The 20,962-nt window shown below is 39.9% G+C and overlaps 1 protein-coding gene across 1 annotated transcript in view; it reads left to right on the top strand.

The window, feature by feature from the left end:
- Positions 1 to 20,595, top strand: part of LOC140229427 (DNA-directed RNA polymerases I, II, and III subunit RPABC3-like) — an 89,499-nt gene extending 68,904 nt beyond the window's left edge. The window contains exons 3-4 of the mRNA XM_072309674.1: positions 520 to 700; positions 18,144 to 20,595. Coding sequence (XP_072165775.1) covers positions 520 to 700; positions 18,144 to 18,261 — 299 coding nt within the window. The 3' untranslated portion in view covers positions 18,262 to 20,595. The remainder of the gene's footprint in view (positions 1 to 519; positions 701 to 18,143) is intronic.
- Positions 20,596 to 20,962: the final 367 nt, after the last annotated feature.

Raw genomic sequence — 20,962 nt, forward strand, 5'->3', positions numbered from 1 at the left:
TCATATTGAATTTGGTATGTGTGCCCATTTACTACATTAAAGTACTTTTGAAATCTATAAAGTTTGTGATACTGACAGGGGTCAGATACTGATAAGTAGATGTTGCTCACGTAATTGTTTGATTTAAAATCACTCACTTTTCATGTGCTCTCTCCAACTTCAGAAGTAAGGCGTGGGACTACACAAAGATTTCCAAAGCAGTAAAGTAGGAGCCAGTTAACAGAATAGAAAATGGAAATAACTTGGCTTATAAAAAATTCTTAAGATCAATTAACATAATCCACAAGGTAGCCAAGTAAAGAGTTTGGGTACATGGAAGCCATTATCAACAATGTAAGAGGGCTCACTTATGATTTGTAATTCTTTTGAGCATGTCTTTGTTATCCATTCTGGCAAAAGCTCTACAGACTTGATATTTCATTACAGCCTGTGGTGATTTTCTTGGATCAGCTACAAATGTCAGTGACATGACTCTAAATCAAATCATCGTTTGTTTCCCCCGTTCATGCATCTGTGTAGGTGACAAATTCCGCCTCGTACTCGCCACCACGCTGCGTGAGGATGGCTTCCCAGACGAAACCGACTTCGTAGCCCTGGACGATGGCCAGCCGAGCCGGGCCGACAGCTTTGAGTATGTGATGTACGGCAAGGTCTACCGCATCGAGGGAGATGAGAGCCTCACGGAAGCAGCCACTAAATTGTAAGATTTGTTTGTTCTCACTCGAGTTGCAACATAAAAGAGTTTACTCTTATGGTAGCTCTGAATCTAAGATAATAAAGGCACTGAGTTTCCTACCATATTCTGAGCAACAGTCTTTCATTAAAGGACAAGTTCACCTTCATAGACATGTGGGTTGAGTGAATGCAGCAATATTAGTAGAACACATCAATGAGAGTTTGAGGAAATTCGGACAATCCGTTCAAAAGTTATGAATTTTTTAAGTTTCTGCTCAGTCACGGCTGGATGAGAAGACTACTATAGCTTGTGATGTCATATGAGTACAACTATATAAAGAAAGTATAAAAAAAGTTCAAGATATTCTCACTTTTCTCACATCATAAAAGAACACTTGACTTCTCTTTTTCAGAAGTCAGGGGGAATAATATTACCCCTAACATAAGTCAGTAACAAGTCGAGGAAATGTTCACTTTATTCAAAAAGTCAAGTTTTGTGAAATTCTGTTTTTATTTTCCTTATATCGTTGTATGCATGTGACATCATACACTGTAGTAGTCTTCTCCTCCAGCAGTGATTGAACAGATATTTTAAAAATTCATAACTTTTGAACGGATTGTCTGATTTTCCCCAAACTTTCACTGATGTGTTCTACTAACATTGTTGCCTTCACTGAATCCTCATGTATATGAAGATGAACTTGTCCTTTAACTCGGTGCTTACTAGAACTCAATGGATCTTATGCAAAGCCTATGGTGAGTATCAAATCTGGCAGGTCTCGGGGTTAAGAAGATGTGGCATGAGGCGCTCAAGGGTCTACGCACATATTTCTGCGGTATCCATGAAGGTTGGCAGAGGATGTTAACTTCACGGCTGTGACGTTCTCTGATTTTGAAGTGCTGGCGTGACGGCAAGCCTTCCACTGCTCTAAGAATTCACCTTGATTGAGTGATTCATCTTCAAGTCACTACAGGTCATGACGATGTCTATCTCGCAGTTCAGTCCCTCTGTCACTTCAAACTCCTCTACCCCTGCCTTCTGTTGCCTCTCACTTCTCTCCGTAAGACATGGGCAGTATCAAGTGGGGTGATCAGACCTCCCAACCATTCTGAATTTGGAGGAAAGAATCTGAATTTTGACCATTTCCAGCTCTTGTTTCAATAGGAGTTCCTTACTTTTCTTGATAATTTTGCTACTCGCTCCTTATGGAACTGCTCTTTCTTTCCTACTTCTGGGCCAAATCATCCCTATTTTCAGTTGAATAGAAAGGGTAGGAGGTCTGGTTGATAATACTCCGTACATACTACGTACCGGGAAACCTCTCTGGATTGAAGTTGCCAAGACGGCTAATTTTATCTTGTTATAACAGGTACCTTCTTTTAAATGTACAACTCTGTACTTTTCAGAAAAGAGAGAGGTCAGCTAATCATAGTTTTGGAAAATTAGGATTGCTACAGATCACCATGACTGCCGATTATACCTTGTTGTAAATATTCTGAAAAAGCAAACAGCTGCAATGCAAATACAGTAATGGGAATTGGGGATCACCAGTTCACCTTGTTGAAAGTGGCACCTCATTGTAAGGGAGCTCGTTAAAATGGGGTTTCCCTGAATAACAATCAAGATGTTATGTTTTCTGATAGATATATAACATACAGCTGTGCACTGGCTAAGTCTTTTAAATATCCAATACTGCAAAGATTTGGGTTCGTCTTTGAATTTTGTAATGAGAAAATTAATGAAGTGAGACAAAACAAGACTTCTCTAATTTTAATAGACACACAGAGGTCCAAAGGAAAGATGAAACATGGGTAAGAGAAACTGAAACACAGGATAAGGTGGTTTCAGTATCAACAGATGGGTTTGTGCAGCTGCGAAAAGGAATTTATAGATATGGTGTTCAAATCAACATTTTGTGGTGTGCATGTTGTCATACGTTTCTGTGAAACTGCATGGAGGAACATGCAATTCTCTGTTTCAGTCTTTATCCTAACCCTGGTTTTGAAGACATTTAAGCTGTACGTGTAGACAAAGAACCCTATGCCAGAAATTTCGAGCAAATGGAATGCGTGCTGTGGAGCTGAGTAAGGCAACTCAGAAATTGCATCATGAGCTTGATACTTGCCTGCTGCTATCGCCTGACCAAACAAAAGGGAACAGCTGAAATTTAGTGGTTGGGTATGAAGTTACCTCTCAATGAAATATTGAAACCAAGATCCATCCCACCCCCCCCCCCCCCTTTTTGAATGATATTGGTATTGGTAGGACACTTGTACCCCGTAGTACACATCTGTGTTGTCGTGGCGATGGCACCTGTTCGGTTTCAGCCATGTGTTTGAGCACCTGCCCGTCCAGTCATGCAAACATACAGCACCTCTTCCGCCAGTCGGAAAGCACTAAATAGTCGTGTATGTAAGAGGAAGTCATCAGCGGGATGCTTCTCCTTCCAGGAAGAGGGGTGTGAAACTGGACGGGTTTTCGTGTGCATTGCTGAACAGTTGTTCTTCATTTGTGGTCTCTTTCAAGCATTCCATCTTGCTTTGTTCATTCACCTCTGTCCATGTAAACAATGTTTTTTATCTATCCACGAATATGGTTAGCCTTGTGAGTGTAAACCTGGCTGCATCTGCAGAGTGTAGCCAACCTACAGCTGTCCTGTTCCTCTTTTCTTCTCTCTTCACGACCAAAAAAAAAAAAAAAAAAAGAAAACATGCTTTTACTCTATCAGATGTGATCATTCTCATGCCATACAGTCTAACCTCTCTTATCCAGCCACCCTTTATTCTTATCTCTCTTCAGCTGGACATGATCTCACCATGATTTCATATATTTATTTTTTCTTTAAATCTAACAGTTTTGGGGAAAAGAGGGATTACAAACTCAAACAAAATTCCTACACAAACTCACATGAATTACATATCATTCCCAACATGATTAGCATACATTCACATAAAATTTTCATCTAAATAACATCCATTCCGACATTCACTACCCCTAAAGCACCGCAGTGTACGCTACCAGCAATAGGTTACATGTAGCTACCATACGAGTCTCCCATATCTGGCCGCATCCCTTATCCAGATGAGTGCCGGTCCGAATCGTCCGGATAAGAGAGGTTGGACAGTATGTCTTTGTCTCCATCCACGTGTGTCCTCCCTGTTTCAAAGGCTCTCTCTCCACCCAACCAACACCTCTAATCTAAGTCTTCTGGTCCATTTCTTTGTTGGCATAAAAAAATGATAACAGAGTTATCATGCTCAGGCAGGTTGCTGAACTTGATCATCGGCCTCTTGTGCTCTGTTTTCGATCCAGGAGTTTGACGTGGACTCCTGCGTGGTAAAGGAAGTTGAGATGATTCCTTCAAATTAGACCTTTTTTACTCTTTTTTTTTTCAAAATCGGAATAAGTGAAATGTGAGGTAATATTGTCAGCATGCCCTCCACTTTCTCACAATTGTCTTCCTCATGCCTGTAGTAGTCAGAGAGAGCATCTGGTCGTTTGTTCGGCTAGACGGTTTCCTCTTTATCACCTTACGCCCACCCTTTTTTGCCCAGTGATTCCAGCCAGCGCTCCCAAGCAGGGGGTTGTTCCCTCTGAAGGTTGAAGATTGCGACATCTACAGATCTTGTGTTAGTCTACCTGCACAGACCCATTTGGTGTTAAAAGACAGTGCTGAGGAATTTTTAGGGTACGACAGTAACTAGCCTAAACCTGCAAAGTAGTGCGATGCTGTCGGAGCCAGGAACTCATCCCAAATGTAGCCCACATGTCTGCTAAAAGCCTAGGCACAGTTCAAGGGGAAAACGCATACTTTATGCAAGTACAGTCTACTAGTAGGCCTATATCAGACTGCAGAACTTGTAACAGTAGCTCCATAATGGTAATTAAATTCCTCAAGATTGCTATGTCATATCATGGTGATCTTGTCATTGACTTACAGAAGCTGGTGTGAACTTTGGATTCATCCAAATTGTGTGCAAAGTCTTGCCATACCACGGGATATATAGTCTTTTTTCCAGACTTCAGAATGCATTTGATAAGTCCTGATACAGCTTGACGAAAGAGGAAATAGTCAATGGCTTTCTAAGTCCAGAATTCCAAGTGTTTATCTTGCATCATCAGGCCATAGTTTCTTGAGATATAGTGGTTCTGTGTGTGTTATCATCAAAAACGCTAAAAGTGTAAGGGTAGTTTGCTTGGTACCACAGGGTGAAAATGGTACCATGTATTTGTTTTCAACCACGATATATACAACATTAATCTCCTAAACCCTACCTTGCTATATTGCATGATAGGATCCAAGCAGTATTATTTTGTTGTAGTGAAGTACCATTGTAGTAGTCTGCAAGTTAATATGATAACCCTTTTATATTTTGTTGGGTGTTTTAGTTCTTTTTTTTCACTCCAGGATATTTGCCTCAATTTCTCACAAAGCTCACAGATTTCCATGAAAATAGAGTGCGAGGGTACATAGGCCTTTTTCTTTTACTTCTCATCCTCATTCTTCTGCCTCTTTCTTTGTCTCTCTTTCTCTTTCTCTTACTCTGTTTCTGAATGTGTAACAATATGACCCTATGGCTGTTATTCTGTACACACCCTCGCTTGGAGGCATTATTCATAGACCCAGTTCATTCCTTTCCTTAGCACAATTGATAATTTTTGTGACATATTTGCAAGTTGCAAACCAGAAATCAAAGTTCACCTAGTGAATTCAGACAAAAATCATCCGCCTTCTATCATTTGGGACCATTTTATGATCATTCTAGGTGTCATGCTCAGAAAAAGTCTGTGTGGGGTCTGCAAAGGTGAGACTAGGGCCATCACCTTCTGCTACTCAGGCAGAGCCAGCATTCCAATGTATGACATCATCAAGCCACGCCCCTTGGAAATCAGGGGGTTCCCCCAGACCATTTGCACCTGACTAGCTTTGTTATCAGCCACCTCAGACCTTTTCTCGGTGTGTTCAAAGTGCATTCCCACAGGGAGGATCATCTTTAGACAAAGGCTCACATTTTTAGAGAGCTTGGTATAGGCTGAATAGCCTTTGTACAAGTCTCCGTCATTTTCATCTTCGTTTGTCGGTGTGGCCAGAATCAAACTCTTTGTTCCGTATTGCACAAATATTTCTGTCTAATTCATACATCTGTTCAGAACCCTGTTGAAAGGAACTATCCATGGTGCTCATTTTATCTTGAATAGCCCATCTTTTATATTCACAGAGGTGAAAATGGTAGTATGCCTGCAACATACATATGTACGTGCATCAGTATTTTCTCTTTCAAGCTCATAAGCACTAGGGCATTAACACTCTCAACTTTATGCTACTCTGTATGTGTGGGTGTGTGAATATTCCTATCCAGCCATTTTTGCAAGAGATAGTATGCGTGATAGCTCTGTTGTTACTGTCAGTGAATTTATTTATCTTTTCTTTTTTTTTTTTTTTTTTACAATCAAAACATTCCTTTTTTTGTCTGTTGTCAGTATTTTAACTGATGGAGACAAGTTCATGACTAACTTATTCTAGAAAGAATTCCTGCTGTTGTGTCGCCAGCTCCCGCCATCTTTCATCCTCTCTCTCTCTGCCCGGTTTTCTGTTCACCGAAAAGACCAGCACGTGCTATTCTCACGTGAGCCGTCAGAGACTGTGAATACATCTGCTGGTTTTTATCGGTGATTTCAGAGCTGCCGTCAAGACCGACATTACAAACAGGTCTCGCCTGTGTCATCGTCGTCTGGTTCAAATGAAATTTTGCTCGCCCTGTTCTGTGTGTTTGTCTTGTTACAAGTGAGCCTGTAAGCATTTTCTTTAAACAAAGGTTTCCATGGCAACCTATATTATCCATCCATGGCAATAACACATTTTTTTTTTTCACTTTGTCGTAGAGAGTGTAGGGATGGTAATTCAAAAAGGTGGACGATGAGGGTTTAAAGTAATCTTCCATTAATTACAAAACTGACACACTGATAAAAAAAAATTAAAAAATTTCCAATTGTTTTGAAGCCATTGATGCATTTAAGCCGACTTCTCTGTAAATCACCTACATTGTCGTTATTTTTTTCTCACTCATTGTGTATTTATCTGTCTTATGAACCATTTTATAGTGCATTGTGGACATAAAGATTGGTTTTTGAAAGGTATTCCAAGCATCCAGAAAACTTGACTGTGGTTGTCTGATAAAACAGTATAGAAGAATATTGAATTATTTGCTCTGTGAAAGGTATGGGATTGGTACATAACACTGGGACATATAAAAGAGGTCAGCATTGAACCAAGCCTAGCATACCTTTGGATTCACATATTATAAAGACCCCTCTGACTTGATTTATCTCATAGCACAAGGTTGATTTCTGGACATAAGGGATCAAACTTCCTGTATCAGTCTGCCTTTGCTACATAATTAGTGGCTTACTTCTTCATTTCCTGTTCTGTTTTCCTCAATTTAGTAGTCTTTGTTCCAGGCTCATGCTTTAAAACTTTTAGCAGATACAGTGAAATTTTGCCTTCATGTAAAAGCCCTTCTCAGCATTATCTTTGAGGTCTTCCCGATTGGTTTTCTTGTGTGTCGCGCTCTAACACTTACTACCTCATCCCAATAACTCCTGTTTAACCTCACCCTTCTGTGCACACTTACAAGCGGTTAGAATGTCATGGTGATTCTTTTCGCATTATCTGGAAAATGTTCATCTTTGCTTCTTCTTTTTTTCTCTCCTGAATTTTGTAACAAATTGAAGAGAGAGAGAGAGAGTTGTAGAAAGAAAGTATGATTATGGTAATACACCCAAGAGTTGGAAAAAAACAAAAACAAACAAATAAAAAAAAATGTCAATTGAAAATGTGTCCCCTTTTATACAGAAAAGGATGGTTGGATTTTTTTCAGGGGCCGAATAAATTCAGTGGAAATCTATAGTATTTATTCCCTCTACATCACATAAACAAGTTTTCAGTTTTGTTGTTCTGTGGAAAGGTCTAAATTACCTGTACCTCTATAATATACCGGCTTATGAAAGGGATCTTCTCATTTTCAGGGTTGTAAAAGGGACAACATAAACTTTTAAGTTCGCTCATGAAGACTCTTTTACAAAAGTCTCTAAAATTGCGCAGAACTTTGGCTTCTTTTCAAGCAATACATTGTTTGCAGTGAGAGAAAAAGAGAGAGAGAGAGAGAGAGAGAAATTATATAGTCTTCATCTCCCTCCCCCCCCCCCCCCTCCCTTACATAGCATGATATTGCCCCGCCCCTCTGTAATATTGATAAGGGCCCCAGCTCTCCCAAGCTGGCTGTGAATAACTGATAACACTCTTCCCCATTAGCTGAATGATATCAGCAATATACATTCCGACTGTGCCAATAAAATGACCCTTTGTCCTTTGGTAGCGGCGGGGTAAGTCCACTCTGCCTTTTTTCTCACAGCTTTCATCAATAATATATTTTTCATGCTGCGGAGTCGGAGTACAAAGGGGCTATTACACATAGTGATTTATAGTCTTAATAGACAATGGCAGATGGGGAGAGAGAATAGTCTAATTTAGAACAATAGGGGGCTCTTTGGCACAGCAAATTGTATGAAAAAGGAGGGCAGTTTGGGCTGGTCTCTTTAAAAAGATTGCAAGAAATAATCCGGTTGAATTTTGGCAAGACATGTATTTTCATATGGTGACGAATAATTGAATAAAACTGTATGCATTGTTGTCAATTTTCTTTTTGAGAAAGAATAAAACGATTGTTAATTTTGGTGCAGGAAATAGAATAATTTCACATAAGTTATTGAGTTATATCAAAGATTTTATCAAGATTTTTCTGTGGCATTAAGATAAGCTCTCAGCAGAAAAAAAAAAGTGATGCATGCTATGATTGCTAGCAAATTGCAGTGTAAATGAGGATAGTGGAAGAAATGGTTTAAAAGCACTTGCTGCATCGTAAAATTCTGTCTTTGTCATCACCTCACTGTAACACCTGCAATCACTATCATATAGTTGGTCGGACTTCCCTTTCTTATGCCATTGAGACTGATCACAACATGTTTAAGACAACATTAACCATTTGCCCTCCTTTATGAGGTTGATAGTCTTCCTTCCAGTCTTTTGTTTTTTCATCCATTCATGTCATGATAGGTGTCTGCTGTTCCTTTGTATCTTTGTGTCTGTGTTTTTTGTTTTTCTCTTTATCTTCAAGGGTGATGCTTTCCATAGTGGTGTACTGGGATTGGGGGGGGGGGGCAACTAAATCAGAAGATGAGGATAAACTTGAACAAGATAGTCTAAAACTCTTTAAAATATGCCAGTGTATCTTTGGATGTGGGCAATTATTTTATGTTTACTAGAGACAATTATGAAAATTCATTTGTCTTTTCATCACTTATTTCTTCTTCTTTTTTTGCTAACAGTTTCCATGCATCATCACTTGTAGTTTGCAGTTTTATTAGTATGCTTCTTTGTAAAGATCCTTTCAATATCAATGTAAACAGTCCTAAGAAACAATGTTAACAGTGATTTGGTTAAAGTGGGAAATGAGTGGAATGTACTGATCAATCATGTATCAATCATCTCTTCTCATTGGATGGTGGGGAGGGCAGAGAGATCAATTGTTTGCCCTGCCATGCAACATTCTTTATAATTATATTCATGGCATGCAACATTCTTGATATATTCATGACATGCAACATTGTGGCTTCCTACACCAGTGATACTGTACATGTGGCTCGGGTCCAAAAAAAAAAAAACCCAAAACAGTGAGGGCATTGTTCTGATCAGATGCCTCTCTGATTAGAGTACACTTTTAGTGAATGAAGAATAGCTTGGCAAGTGGAGATGTATTGAATTTGGGAATGAATGCACTTTTATTCAAAGCAATAAAGGATTTGCCCAGTCCAAAAGATATCTTTTAGAGGGGGGGGGGGGGTGGAAATGATTTAGAAGCCCTTTGTGGACTTTGTTCTGGGTGTTCAGGAGTAGCACAAGGGTATGTGACCGAGAGGGGCACGTACACACACGCAGGCCAGCTTGCTCCGGCGAGTCTGGGCAAATCCCTGCTCCTCCTCCTCAGTATATAAGGAATGAGTAATCGGCCACGTGTCCTGTAGCTATAAAAACCCTCAGCTCTCCGGCTTTCAGTTGCATTCTACGGTCTGGGTGAGAAGCGCCGGGTGATCAGTGTGACTGCTGCGTACAATGCTCGCGTATTATTTGATTGGGGGGGGGGGGGCTTCAGAAAGTTGGGAGAATGTTTGAATGGGAACTTGTGACTTTGAATTGTTCTGCAGTGAATGCTCTAGCAAACCCAAATTTTGCATCATTGTTTTAGGCTGCTCATGTTTCACATCATCTTTAAAAAAAAAAAAAAAAAAAGAATCATCATGTTTGTGACTCTTTACATCTTTTTTTTCTGTTTCTGTTTTGCTTGAAGAAGCGCGATTGAGAATTTGTACAGGTGATAACAGCATGTCACATTTGACAGTGACGCTTCTCAGGGAATACATGTAACTTCTACAAGTTTTTGTGGGGCTAGGGGGAAGTTGACATTGTCACGTCTGAAACTTACCATTTAGGCCTATAGTTGATATCTCCTCATGGAGTTTGAGCTGAAAGAAATGACGACTCTTCCCAACCTGCCTGTGACATGTCTTCAGTCTGTAAGCTGATTGCTGATTGGCTGTCTTCCTTCGGCAGTGTAGTTAGCTGGTTGTTCCACTCACCAATCACCAACCAGCTTGCTGCAGGGCCCCAGGAAGAAGTTTTGAGTCACCGCTGGAGGACCCACAAAGACGACGAGACCAGTAGTCTTATGACGGAGGAAGTCCCGAGGATGATATTATTTGCGGCCGGAGAACAGAAGTCATTCTGCCATGACACTAGATTATCTAATCATGTGGGATAGGCCTACATACCAAACACATGCATTCTTGTTACCTCTCAGTCAATATTCCTGTATCAGTCAATATTCCTTTATCAGTCAATATTCATGTATCAGTCAGTAGTCATGTATCAGTCAATAGTCACGTATCAGTCAATATCTAAAGATGTGGTGGCCATCGTCCCCAATACATCTTTGTCTCTCCTTTGCTGTATTTTCCAACACTCTGTCCAGTCCCTGATCTTTTTGTGCTTGTGTACATTTTCTGTCTGTTCTGTGTTTTTATTGAGGCCTTTAGGAACCGACTGTATAATTAGTGCATTGTCAGAGGGTCCTCATCAACATTTTCTACATCACTATCTTGTTTGGGTCTGCGGATCCGCAAAGTTTTTGTCTTGTTTGAACTTTAGAGGTGATACAATAAGTGTTGAATTAAAAGCACCCTTGAAAGAATGAGGTGCCAAGTTATGATTGATAAGGCATGCTCAGACTTGTTCTTGGGGAAAAATAAGATTCAGAGTAGGTTCGTAAGTGTCACATAGGGAAGTTTGGCTGCAAATATTGCAATGTCTTGGTAATGGAATGTTTGCTTAGATTATCACAAGATATGTGATGTATGATTACAGTAAAGAGGAAGCAAGCCATGTGTAGCCATTCCAGTATTTCATCTCATAAACCACAATTCTGGGACAGTGTATGGATGGCTTTCATCCTACTATAGAATATAGTCCTTCAGAAATAAGAATATATTTAAAAAACAAATCATAAATAGGCCTCATTTTATGTGACTTCACTGAAAAGAAAATTAGTTTAGCCTAGATGCAGTAATTTTGTTGTATTGAATAAGGTTTATTGTGTTTAGGAGTATACTATGGAGAAAATTGTGCGTGTATATATGTACAGTTTATGTTGCGACCTCCAGTGAAGGAACATTCTTTCCATTTTTATGAAGGGCAGTTCGCAAGTTTTGTCTCCCCCTCAACCCCCCCCCCCCCCCCCCCGTGGACCTAGTAAGCAGCCCTGAACCCCCAGTATCCCACCCTCTGTTTGCTGTAGCCTTATCACTCCTTCCTACCTAATCCATGGTTAAATACAACCCTTAAACCTTCCCACCCCCCCCCCACCCCCCCGACCCAGCTGTAGTATGGTACAGAACTAAATCACCTTCTTGTATTTCCATCCACAGTGTGGAACATCTATGTCACCCTCCCTGTGTCCTACATTTGTACATGGTGTATCAAATTTTTTGAGTACAGTCATTTAGCTCCATGATACAATCCCAGCCCCCTCTAAACACCCCATCATGAGTTTGGTACTGACTGGGTCTGCCCCCCTCTGCCCGGTGCTCTGTGTGGCCGGTGAGTCAGCAGTGAGCGATTTAGGACACCGTAACCGCAAAGATGATGAGGAAGGCTGGATCCAGTGATGCTGCGGTATCTGTTTGGTATGATGAAGACATCAGGGGCCCTGCATCATCACCCTCATCATCTTCTTTAAATATCAGAAAAGTCCTCCCCTCCTCCTCTTTCTCCTCCTCCTCCTCCTCTCCTTCAAGGAGTTTCCTTGATTTGTGGTCAGAGCAATGCATGAGACAGGCTATGTATTGTCCTCTTGGTAACCATGGATGCATACATGGTAGCAGTCTGCATCCTGCAAAGGCATCCAAAGTTTGATTACCCCCTGATCAAATCTGTTTGTCCTCTACCAGTGTTTTGTCTGATGAAGGCATCAGTGTATTGCAGTGTTAGCCTATGTTCTGATACATTTTCCTTGGGAGTCAGTAGCCCTATTTGTGTGAAATGTTGTGGGGATTTGAACGAAAATTACAAAATTTCTGCCCACAACAATACAGTTGATATGTTTGCAGCACTTCCACATAATATCACATGATTATCGGTACTTTAATAGTTATACTAGTTCAAAGACAGTTCAGTATAGAAATGAGTGGGCACTCAAAGAAAAATAGGAGACCTCTGAAACAACATTATTTCTCTCAGAATGGACATAGCTTAGTCATGAATTTCGTTAATTCTCATGCTTATCACCCAGTCTTTTTCAAAAGTGAATAAAAAGATTAACCAAAAAATAACAAAATGGGATTATCTGTCACAGAGAGAAATTCTCAATATCAGGATGGTGACATTCATGAAATGATATACACCATTAGGGTGTATCACTGAGGTGCATTCACTTCTAGCAAGGTGTCTACTTTCTCCCCGATCTCGCATTTAAAAAGAGTGCAAATTCAGAAGTGAAATTATCACCCGAGTAACACCACAATTTTGATTAATTGGTGATTGAAGTGGAGAAAATCTCACCATGCTCTTGGTTTCGTTGCTCACTATTGTCACTGCCTTCTTGTGGGGTTAAGTCATTATTTAGTGTGATTGAGTTAGCTGGGATTGGAGAGTCTGCTAGCACTGTCTGATTCATTGGGCAATGTATCTCTTGTATTGGAGCGGGCATCATGGTGAGAAATGCATGTAGAGGTCGAATGATAGATAGATAGATAGATGGACAGAAAGATAGGTAGATAGAGAAAGAAGAGAGAGATGGGGAGAGAAATATATGAAAATAAAATGTAAATAGTATTTGCATTTGTGTGCTTACAGAGAGAGAGAGAGAGTGTGTGTGTGTGTGTGTGTGTGAGAGCGAAAAAGAGATGAGGATAGGAAAAAAACTATAAATCAAATTGACCAAGAAATTCAAAGACATCTGTAGATAACACAAAGACAAGTTTGGCAGAAGGAGGCAACAACCTCTACAGAGATTAATGAGTGGATTGATTAATAATACACACACAGGCATTCATGTGTAGTTGATCATTTGAGACAACAAGGTAAGAAATTAGTGAAAAATAAGCATAAAATTGTTGATTCCTGTGGGAGCAATGAGAACAGTGCCGGCCTGAGAAGAATCGAGGCCGCATTAGAGAGGCGTTTGAGTAATGAATGGTCGGATGACCAGTCGTGACATCATCGATATATTTGGCGGTATGACTGAGGAATGACATCATCCGGGGCGCTAGGCAACCGTGGAGAATGGGATGAGGGGTGATGAGCCGCTCCAAGGAGATCGACTGGAGATGAATCACTGGATCGGCGGGGAGGGAGTCGGGGAGACGAGATGTCGTGGGGATGGGATGGTGCACGGTGGGGTGGGAGAAAGGTCTAGTGATAGCGATTTGGATGACGGGTTTGTTAAAAGCTCATATGCAAACTGTCATGGGGGATTTCAGACTGAAATTTAACAGCACAGTGATTTAAAATGGCAACCATTTCATGAAAAGAAGCAAACGTCAAAATTTTTACATCATTGTATTATTTGTCTAGCATATTGTTACTCGTTTGCACCTAGATCACTCCGCAGATGAGATAAAAAGTTCAAAAAAATGAATGAAGACATTGTTTGTAGTCCGACACATCGGTAGTTTGCTTGCACCTATTTTCTTTGAATTTTGAAATCTTACAAATGCCTTTTGTAGGTACATTGTGATTGGACTAATTACCAGAAATACAATGACAAAAAGTGTGTCAGGACAACTTATCGGAGGAAATGAGACCTACGCTTGTGCCTCTTTCACGATGGCTGAAAAAGATTACCACAAGACTCCAAGTGAATGGAGAGTGCAAATTCTTTGTAGCACATAACACTCTCTGTCACACACACACACACACTCACTCACACAGAACTCGTGTGATTTTGATATTTTCACTGGCCATCCCTTGTACGAACTCATTGTAATTTATAATGAAAAGCGATGTTAAAATTGCGGGGGAAACCTATGTGACAGGAGATTACGTAGGAAAAGAAAAGGAAGACACCGAGTTGGGGTCAGACAGAAATGCAAAGGGTCAGGAACAGCTTAATGGAGAGACAGACAGAGAGACAGATGAAGAGGAAGGATAGAAGAAGAGATTAGCAGAGAGACTAAAGTGGAAGGAGATGGGAAAAGATAGACGGAACGAAAAAAAAAAGTATGCAAAGCCATGACAGGCATGAGGGGAAAGGCATGAAAACAATTATTTGAAGGAAGGATGGTGAATAAGGAAGAACAGATGGAGGAGCAGGAAGAGGAATAATAAGAAGAGAAGGAGAGATAGAGAGAGTGATGGAGAAAGCATATGGAGGAATCAATAGGAAATTAGTCTTTTGTTGAGGTGGACACTGACCAAAATCCAGAAGAAAGGAAGGGATGGATGGATGGATGGATGGATGGATGGACGATGAATGGATGGATGGATGGATGGATGGATGGATGAATGGATGGATGGACGGATGAATGGATGGATGGATGGGCAGATTCAGGGAAGAAGAGAAGAGTGGACAAGGGAATTATTTATCACAGACTGAGTGAGAGTAAAGGAAGGGGCCTTAAAAGGACAGAGACAGAGAGAGAAGAGAGCGTATTTTATTTACGGCAAAATAAGTCGTTCATCGGTGGGAGAGGCTTTCTGTGTGCTTTCGATGAGTAACGCCTATAATGTATGTTGACTCGCTGAATCGAAAGTCTGCGAGGATCGGGGGAGCAAGAACATTTCTTAGTCATCATTTCCGATTAATTTCACGCCTCTATCTTTCATTGTACGTGACAAGACAGTGAGTTATGTATAATTATGTAAGTTGCAACATTTATTAACATATAAAAAGAATTTTTTTGTAGATAAGGATGATTTGCTCCAGAGGCGGGATGAGGTTAGCTACAGAACAATAGACAAGAGCAGTAATGATTAATCGCATGATATTACAAGGCACTATGCACAAAATTATCTTAAGTGAGAAAATTAGCAGTGCAGTGAGAATATTTGGGAGTGTGGTTCATACCTTTAGCTGCATTTTTAGCATAAATAAGCCTGCTACTGCTTAGTTTAGCACGCACGTACAGGTACGAATGCTTCTGATACTGGATCTCATTTATCTCAGTTATCTTTGGGGGGGGGCATGTGTGGGTTTTTTTTTCTTCTACTTTGACTTCTCCTCATTTTCATTACCTTTTTTTTTTCTTCTTTTTGTGTAGAGTTTACCGAGGCTACACATCCTTCTCTCATATTGGTGATTACTGACTAGCAAAGATAAGGTGTGTATCGTGGTCTCAGCTTTTGAGTTATAAGAACAGTAGAGATGGACATATTGCACTTACCAACAATTTTAAATGAAAAATGAAGATGCCATTAAATCCCTTCTTTGCCAAATTCAGGTCATTTGGGGATTACAGTTCATACAAAACACCTCATGGCTCAATATATTTGATCTTCTATATCACGGCTGTTGAAATGTGCATGGTAAAGGTTATCACTGCGGCCAAAGCAGTGACAAAAAGAAATGTTGAAGAAAAGTCGCAAACGTGAGGGCACCTTTGAAAATGGATATTGTGTTCCAGAAAGGAAAAGCATTGCCTGTAGCGTATGATGAAGTCTTGCAGCCAGCAGAGATCATACAAGAGACCAAACTTGGTGCTTTTGCTGACCATTTGGCTGGCGGAGCCTTCCCCCTAGCCTCCCGATGCCATTGGGGATCATTCGAGTAAGAGAGAGATGGGGGGTGGGGGGAGAGTTTAAGAGAGCTTGCTCATTTCTGAAGTCACATGACCTGAACTGGTGAGGAATGCCGACTCGCGCCCGTATGGCCATTATGAGGGCAGCCAGAAGGGGGTCACGAGATTACAAACAGAAATAACGTGGCGGAGGTGATCCCACGTATTAGTCATCAGCTAAGAAGGAATAGACGCTATCCTTTTTTTTTCTCTCTCTCTCTTCATCTTCTTCCCCGCTTCCCAGGTTATTAAATCGTGCCACCTTATATATTATTCACTTTCATTATAGTGCGGCTGAAATTTTTGTTTGCGACGTAATGTACGGAATTTTTTGCTTTCTCTGAAAGGCAGAGTTATCAGGGAGGAATGAATTCATGATTCAACATCATTCTGATGAACATTTTGTACACATTTCTATAGACTAATTCATTCTTGAGTGTATGACGCAAAGATTATAACCATATATGGAGGGCTACAAAAATGTCTGTGTCCATTGATTCATTCTTCTTTTTGTATGATGTTATGCATGTTATAGTATGTGACTTTTTTGTATGCAATGCATCCTTTTCTGCATTTGACAATAAGATTAAACAACTAACAAATTTTTTGGCTCAATTGTACCTGAGTTGACTGAGTTTAAAAACAGTTAGGTATGGTTGTAGACATCCCTTTTTATCAAAATTTCAATCAAATTGGTATATTGTGTGGCTGCTTTTAAAAGGCATAATTATAAGATGTCTATCATACATGTACATGACCTTAACCTGTTGGAGACGAGTCCCCGTGTATACTCGGGCAAGTGTCTATGGTAAAGGCATGCTGTAAGCAAAATCAGCCCATCCTCAATGGGTTAAGCAACATTTTGATGACAGTTGGGAAGGTACTGGCACATTCTCGTGGTGTTATCACTGCAGTAATGGTGCCACTGTGTTTATGGTTGGAATGGCAGGTGGTGTGTGTCTCTGTATTATGCACTTGACTGGGAGCTGCCTGCTGCCGATTGCATCATTCTTTAACTGGCCATCAATTGCTGAGGATTTCCTTGTCATGGTTATTGCCCCTTTTATGTTTGTTCCTGGGAAACTTTGAAGTCATGGCAGCCTTTTGTTTCCATGTGATAGTCATACATGTGTTTTGTTGCCATGGGGATTGGAGCAAACTGTCATATCAGAACAATCACTAAATAAGCTTCTGTTTTCTCTCCTTGTTTTCAGTGCTTGAGACAGTGTTATACCTATGAAGGTCAAGGTTTACACATCCTGTCATTATTGTTTGGGGCTCCCACACAAAGGGTTAATGTACAAGTAATGTTATGCCTGTTGCCCAGGGTAACCTTGCTTCTTGCAGCCCGCCAAGGCCCCAAAGTCAAGTGCCCTCTGATGGTCCCATGGGTGTCGCAAGGGGGGAGAAAGTGAGAGGGTGGGTTTGGGGAAAACAAGAAACTTTTTGGTAGTTCTGAGAAGAGCCAGGGTGGAAAGGCGGCGGGGAATTTCTGGGAATTTGTTGGACCTTGCCAGTGACCCCTGAAATCAAATCTTCTCCTCAATTCTGGTTCTGTTCCTGTCAAAGGGGAGTTATAGGGCTGAGATCAGTTGATTCTGTTCACTCATTCGTATCCATCTGTTCTTTTACAACAGAGTAAAAGAACAAACAAACAAACAAACAAAAAATGTAGAAAACAAAAAGAAAGTAGAAAGTGATATGTACAGATGAGATGATATACAGTTCATTTAGTTATATCATCTATGATTTTATGTTTTCTAAAAGCAGATTACTGATTATCATACTTTGTTACTGATCCTAGATAATTGTCTTTAGAGTTATGGTAAAACCGGAAACATTTCTGGCATAAAACCTTGGCGAATTGCGACTGCAATTCAGTGCATTTGTAGACAAACACTTTTATGTGCATTTTACTTTTGCGAAACTTGGCTCCTTGTGAAATTTGCAAACATTTAATGCAGGTGAATATTTCTGGTTTTACAGTATTAGCTTCTTTTCTGAGATACATACAAGAAATAATCACATAGACCCATGGCTAACTGGCCCTCTCCATTTCTTCTCTCTCTCTACCCATCTCCAGGTCAGCCTACATCTCCTACGGAGGCCTGCTGATGCGGTTGCAGGGTGATGCCAATAACCTCCACGGTGTGGAGCTCAACCAACAAGTGTACCTCCTCATCAAGAAACTGGCCTTCTAACGACCTTCTTGCGATGACTCGACAGAGAGAGAGAGAGACGAGTGTGAGAATGAGAAGAAGGAATAGAGAAAGAAGAAATAACTGAGTCCGAGTTTGTCTACGTACAGATCGACAGATGGACAGAATATAGCAGTGAAAGGAATATGTTCAAACGCATACTTTTGCAGCATTTGATAAAGATAGAAGGACCCTCTAAATTGCTGGTAGACTCAGTGAGTCTTATCACAAATACAAAATATTTACTACTTGTCATTTTTGTGTCCGACACAATATCAAAAGACACATGAGGAGAATCCCTGAGCAAGTTTATCAGTTGAAAAGGAGGGATTCCTTAACCAAAACCCATCTGACTTTGGGTCTCATGCCAATGTGATCATGGTATCCTATAGTTGACATTGACTTTGAAGTCTGTGTCCTAGTAGAATGCTAGAGTTCTGATGTTGATGATGGTTTGAAGAGGAACCTGGTATAAGCCCAGAAGATGACTATAACAAATAAGTTCTTATGGATGATCTTTTGGATGTGGTAGACCTCGGTCGCCAGATCTACTCCAATGTTTTGATCCCTACTACTCAACAAGAAAGAAGATTTTTTTTTTTTTTTTTTTTTGGGGGGGGGGGTTACTCCTCAATTGTGTTCATGAGTTTAAATCAGTTCATGAGCCACCTTAAACACCACCCTTAATACTCTGCTACTGGAGAAATGGCTCATTTCATTGTTTTCCCTTTTTAACTCATCATCCAGCATCTAGCCTGTGTCTAGCATTGTCTGTTGTGCATGTGTAAACTTTCTACATTTCCAACTTCTTCTTTAAGACCCCATAATAAATTTTCACCAAACTTCTTATGTAACAATCTGCAAGAATGTGTGGATGGTATACTTGGGATACTCGAGTGAGCACTTGACCCGCAGGTCTGGTCTGTTTTTCAGTGATACTTGTAACAATGTTTCACCAGAAACTTATGTGATGCTAAAAAAGAGAAAAATACACAGTCAGCGTGCATCTTTAATGTGATATTGAGTGATATTGCTGACAAGTGTGAAAGATCAAATGGGTTTCAATCTATTTTTGATTTGATGAATTTGCAGACTCTCTTGACGACTTAGTCGACCTGAAAGTGCTTCATTCCCTTCCAAAGATAAAATTAGCAGAGGTTTGTTGAATGAAGAGCTGTTTTTACTATGTTGTCTCAACATTTTGAATTCATCTCCAGGATTCTTGTGTATAGAAACATGCAACTGTATTTACTAAAACAGTCATCGCCAATATGGGCAGTACATACTTGAAGTCTCTTAGTACCTTTCTCTGTTTTTCAAACACATGGTGCATTTAACATGTCTGGTAAGAAACACAGCTCTTAAAAAAAAGAATGTTTTACTGTGAGTTGTATAAATATGAGTGATGTATTTATGTGGCATTCATGGATTTGAAGTTATGTACTTTGAATGCTTGTAAGAGAAAAACAGGTTTTAAGCTATTGAAAATCAATCAAGTGCATTACATTCTGCTACAGTTCACTGGTTTTTTTTTTTTTCAATTTACGGAGAACTGATTCTAATAATGGGTTTTCAGGGAAAAGAACCTTGAATATTAGAGAGTGTCATGATCAGCATGTAATCCCTTTTCATTCCTCACCCACTAGCCGTGTGTTTTTGTTAAAGATAAGTGGATTTCTTTTCTTTTAAAGAGACCTCTATAGAGAGAAAATCCTTGTTGATTCTAAGGATAATATGAGCATACCCAAGATGCATTGAATATATAATGTTAGAATGTGAAATTGGAAGTAAGAATTAAACAACCCCCCCCCCCACACACACACATACACCCTTGTTTCTCTATTAGTTTATTTTAAATTGTGTAATCTGAAGCGTGCCAAGTTCCCAGCATTATTATGTAATTGAGGGACCAATTTAGAAAATCTCTCTCATTCATGTCACTGGTTACTGGTGTCAGTGGAAGAAATCAAAGAAGATCTTAACTTCATTTTCACCCAATATTCAAATCAACTTTGTCAGTCAACCACGGTTGAGGGGGCTTTAGAATGGGCATGTATATCTTCCCTGCTCAGATAGATTGATACAGAATTTGTGACAGGATCATATCAGTTCTTAATTTTTATGTTTCTCCCGAAGAATGCTGTGGTGGTATTATTCTATTTTTTACAAGATTTTGAGGAGATATTGTATAATTCATTTTGGAATTGTATCACATGATTTGTAAATATGTAAATAGATTCAAGTCTGAATCATGGACAATGGGAATGTACCAAGTGTTTTATAAAATAAAATAAAAGTTGTGCAAGGAAAATGAAACTTCCTGCACTGTGAAGCATACATTATCTGTGCAGTTGCCTTTGTGTGTATGTATAACTATGTGTTGTAGATTGAGTGTGCGAAACAGACTGTGTAGTGTATACTGCCCTACTTTGGCAAAAGGAAGCAAGTGACATACCATCCGAATTTGACTTATTGATGCTTTCATAATTTACATAATGAGCTCTTCTTCCAGGCCAAATTTCATGCAGAAGCACTCATCCTACTAAGGGATATGTTAGATAAGACATCATGATAGTCCATTGACGTCAGTGTAAATAACAGACAAATTTTGCTCTTTTACGAGAAATGTCACTTCTGTCACTTGCTTCCTTTTGCCAAAGTAGGGCAGTATTCAGTGTGTTTGCTTGTGAGAGATACATGTGCT

This window comes from Diadema setosum, chromosome 6, assembly GCF_964275005.1.
Source record: "Diadema setosum chromosome 6, eeDiaSeto1, whole genome shotgun sequence".
In the NCBI taxonomy this organism is placed as follows: Eukaryota; Metazoa; Echinodermata; class Echinoidea; order Diadematoida; family Diadematidae; genus Diadema; species Diadema setosum.